Source organism: Lathyrus oleraceus, chromosome 6, assembly GCF_024323335.1.
Source record: "Lathyrus oleraceus cultivar Zhongwan6 chromosome 6, CAAS_Psat_ZW6_1.0, whole genome shotgun sequence".
NCBI classification, from domain to species: domain Eukaryota; kingdom Viridiplantae; phylum Streptophyta; class Magnoliopsida; order Fabales; family Fabaceae; genus Lathyrus; species Lathyrus oleraceus.
This window is the reverse complement of record NC_066584.1, coordinates 460,104,249-460,108,773: the sequence shown is the minus strand read 5'-3', so window position 1 is coordinate 460,108,773 and position 4,525 is coordinate 460,104,249. Positions and strand designations below refer to the sequence as shown.

Sequence of the window (4,525 nt, the reverse complement as noted above, 5' to 3'; positions counted from 1 at the left end):
GTAAAAGAGTGAAAAAAAAATTCATTGAATTTCCTACCATATAATAAAGTAAAAAGAGATTAGATGTGAATCTCTAAATAAATATTTTAATTTAATGAAAAGGTAGAATGAATAAAAAGGAACTTCATTCAATTTTTTAGCCAAATCCAAATTCTAGAGACAATTTATTCACTCAAAATTTGGCTATAAAATGATATCTTCACACTCAATTACAATGTGTCATTTCATAGTTTGAAGTTTTAAACACATTCATATTTTTTTCTCTTCTCAGTTTTTGAATTTTAACCATGTCAATGGGAAGGAAAGGTCATGGTCGTCAAAAGATTGAGATGAAAAAGATGAGCAATGCAAGCAACCTGCAAGTGACTTTCTCGAAGCGTCGCAGTGGGCTCTTCAAGAAAGCCAGTGAACTTTGCACACTTTGTGATGCAGATGTTGCTCTCATTGTATTCTCACCCGGTGAGAAGGTGTTTTCCTTTGGTCACCCACATGTTGATACGGTCATAGATCGTTATCTATCACATGTTCCACCCCAAAACAATGACACCATGCAATTCAGTGGGGTTCATCGTGGCGCCATTTTGCATGAGCTCAATAGTCAGCTAACTAAAATCAACAATATATTGGACATTGAGAAGAAGTGTGGTGATGAGCTAAGCCATTTGCGCAAGGCAATTGAGGCTCAGTTTGGGTGGGTTTGTTCCATTGATAGAATGAATAGAGCTCAACTTGAATTATTCAAGAACGTTTTGGAGGAACTTAAGAAACTTGTTGCACAATATGTTAGGCTTGTAATTCAGGGTGCACCTATCCAAACTATTCAACCACAATTTTTTCAAAACCCTATGATGCAACCTCATTCTTCTAATTTCAATAATATGGGGGGAAGTGGCGGATATGAATTCTCTCGATTCTTTTGATCAGATGGCTTTGATCATCCTTATGATGGCCCGAATATTTATTTTTCATGTTGTGTTAATCACTTTCAATTATAGCACACAGTCTTAACTAATTTTATTTATGAGATTTGGTTATGACTGAATTTGAATCTTTAATTTTATATTGTATTATGTATTGTTGAAATAAAGGGCATCTTATTTATTTATATTTCACTATCTCTAAAAAAAAAACTATTCATCTTTTAAACCTCAATGAACCTATTTTATTCTTCATCGTTATTAATTATTGGTTAGGAATTATGAAATTACAATCTAGTGTAATAAAAAAGGTGGGCGAGAGAGTAACGATAAAGATTTGTGGTATATTCATAAAAGTTATTGCATAATTTACATTGAAATTTAATATTATAATAATGCAAGAATGAGTCTATTTTATTACAAAAGGATTCACACTATATATATCTACGTTATTATAAGATGAGTAATTTTTTCAGATCTTGTACCAAGTATATCTCACTTAATCTAAATTTTTAAAAAGAAAATTCCGGAAAGAAAGAAGTTCCATTTAATACTTTAGACTAACAACCTTCTTAAGAATTAATAATTTAACTTAAACCTTCAAAAAATAATATACCACAAGATACAAACATGAACCATTTAATAGTTTGGATGATAAAAGATTACTGACATTTGATATCCCTATTCTGATCTTGTAAAGTGTATCTATGCCAACAATGATTTTAATGTGTCATCTGGATTTGGAGGTGTGGTTCTAAGCTACTCTTAGACAATCTTGCTTTGTTGAATTAATTTGTTAGCTCATTTTATTTTTTTTACCACTTGTTTCTTTTATTTATATAATTATTTGTATTTAAAAAAATATAATAGATTGTCGTGAAGAGTAATGAAATAAGTTGGGTCAAGATATATAATTCAAGCCGTCAAAAAGCTCATAGCATGTAGCTAGTCTATTGTATTGTAGACATAGTTTCAAAATATTTGTATGTATGACCTTCTAACCTATTTAAGAGTCATTTCAATAAGAACTTATTCAAATAAATAGTCTAACATATTTTAAATAGATTAATGAACTAAAAAACTAATGAGATGAACTCCCCTTTTATATATATCATAAAATTCTACAGAATTCAATTTTATATAATATTGTTTTTTCAATTTTAAATTTATAATATTGATATAATAATAAATGTAAGTAAATAAATAGAAATTATTGAAAATATTAAAAAATAATAATAATAATAATAATAATATACATTTTTTATTCATATTTATTAAAATATATCAATTGAATAAATATAAAAAAACAATTTATGTGAAAAAACGAGTAGCATAGTTTATTTCTAAAATTATCTTAACTAAGATACAATATCATAAGGTGCTTGGAAATATATTAGCTAAGAGATCCGCACACATGTTTTCTACTTGATAAATACATGTTATGATATAGTTCATATTTCGAATGTGTCTTTGACAAGTATCTCATTTGTTTCTTAATGTCCAAAGAACTATGGAGTGCCTCTTGAATGCAAGAATTGTATGGGAAGAATTAGTATCAATACAAAGATTTTTCTAGTTGAATCTTGAAGCAAGCTCAATATCCCTCAACACACAACTGATTTTAGCCACAAGAACCGAAGTAGAATCCAAATTCTCAGCAAAAACGGCCACCAAATCACTAAGGTGATCCCTTAAAATTCCAGCATAAGAAGAAGAAGAGGCAGTAGCAACACCATTAATGTTGCATTTAAGCCATCCAAACTTAGGGGGACACCAGAAGACTTTAATGATAGATGGATCCATCCAAACTTCAAACTCAATTCACTTTTCCAAGTGGTCACCTTGTTTTGAAACCTAACATTGTTCCTAACCCACCAAATGGTGTTGATGAGTCTGCTCAGATTATGCCAAATGAACTTAGCCCACTTTACCTGCTCAGATTAAGCTTGGGACATGCGATGACCCAGACCAAGTTCACTCTGCAACAGTATCAAGACACCAGGATGTTGGCGAGTCACGCTAGATATATCCCTACCATGTTGACCTAAAGCCTCGTCAACCAAATCTCTCTCGGTGTCCACCACACCATACCTAAACTTGGGGCATCTGTAGACCTTCAATACCATTGCATAAGCTGCTTCGGCATCATGCATAAGAAATCAGTCATTGCATATCATTGCATCATGAAACTCATAACATATTCCATTGAGATTGAGCATTATGCCATGCAAAATTAAATATGCATAGCTGCATGGAAGTCTTTTTCGAAAGCATTAGTGGTATTTCTGGCAGGTTTCCTGAAATATCTCTTCTTCATTTTTCCATTTGCAAGTCCCTTTTGATCTTTCGTCAATCACTTACCTTTTGTAAGTCCCTTTCGCTTTTTATCGATCATCCTTACCTTTTGCATGATGAAGATTTCATTGAGACAACTTACCTTTTATGAGTTCTTTTGTTTCTTTTTGCATGAAATCAAGTCTCATAACTAACCTTTTGTAAGTACCTTTGTTGCCTTAGGCACGAGAAGGGTACCCTTGTCAGAACTTTGCATCTCGTTTTGTTTTGAAGTACCTAATGTAGGTTTGGTGAGTCCCTGGGCTTGGGTAACCATTTTTGGAGAACTTCATCTCTGCCGTTGTGCCTGAGGGACGTTATAAGGTTTTCGTGCCTGTTACAAAGTCCCAATCTGTTAGAGTGTGCTGAAGCCCAGTTCTTGTCTGAAAAATCCTCTCAAAGCCTAGGTTTCACCCATCAAGTCATATTCAAACCTTTTTACTTTCCTTTTGCAAATATTTGTAACCTTTCTTCAGTTTCTTACCTTTTCTAAGTATCCCCTTGACTTTTGCAAGTCATCCCTGCCTTTCGCACGGAAAAGAGTTTGCTGCCTTTTGAAGGAAGTCATGTATCCTCACTTACTTTTTGTATGTCCTCGTTGCCTTTTGCACGAGAAAGTTATTCTTGACAAAGTTGTGCACCTTGAGCACAAGATAAGAGACTGGACAAAGGACTTACTCCATTCTTGATTGTTTTGAAGTATCTGGCATGGGTTTGGTGACTCATATAGAGGTAACCTTATATTGAAAGCTTTATCCCCTTGCCTTTTGCATCGGAAGTCCGTCTTTTAGTCTACCTTTTGTAATTTCCCTTGCCTTTTGCATAGGAGATCTCTCTATCAACTTACCGTTTGTAATTTCCCCCTATCTTTTGCACGGGAAGTCTCTCTTTCAGCCTACCTTTCGTAGGTATCCCCTTCCTTTTGCACGGGAAGTCTCCCTTTCAGCTTACCTTTCATAAATCCCCCCTTCCTTTTTGCATGGGAAGTACTTCTTTTAGGTTACCTTGTCTGATTACCTTCTTCCTTTTGCAGAGGAGAACAATTTAACTCCTCACTTACCCTTTGTAAGTTCCCTCGACCTTTTGGATGAGGAGTTCACTTTCCAAATCCTTCTTATCTTTTGTAACTATCCACTGCCTTTTGTGTGGAAAATCTCTCTTGTCACTTGCTTATTGAAATTCCCTTTAATATTTTGTACCATAGAATTACTTCATCATGTACTTTCCTTTTGCAAGTCCTCTTTGCCTTTTGTGAGAAACACCCATTCATTGCC

At 33.7% G+C, this 4,525-nt stretch overlaps 1 protein-coding gene across 1 annotated transcript; it reads left to right on the top strand.

The window, feature by feature from the left end:
• Window positions 1-211: 211 nt before the first annotated feature.
• On the top strand, window positions 212-1,107 carry LOC127097421 (agamous-like MADS-box protein AGL62). Its single transcript, XM_051035915.1, has one exon. The coding sequence runs from the start codon at window positions 288-290 to the stop codon at window positions 918-920; it is 633 nt and encodes a 210-aa protein (XP_050891872.1). The 5' UTR covers window positions 212-287; the 3' UTR covers window positions 921-1,107.
• Window positions 1,108-4,525: the final 3,418 nt, after the last annotated feature.

What these genes read in the sequence shown, in the direction of transcription:
- LOC127097421 (XM_051035915.1), top strand. Translation starts at nt 288, where the DNA reads ATGTCAATGGGAAGGAAAGGTCATGGTCGTCAAAAGATTGAGATGAAA.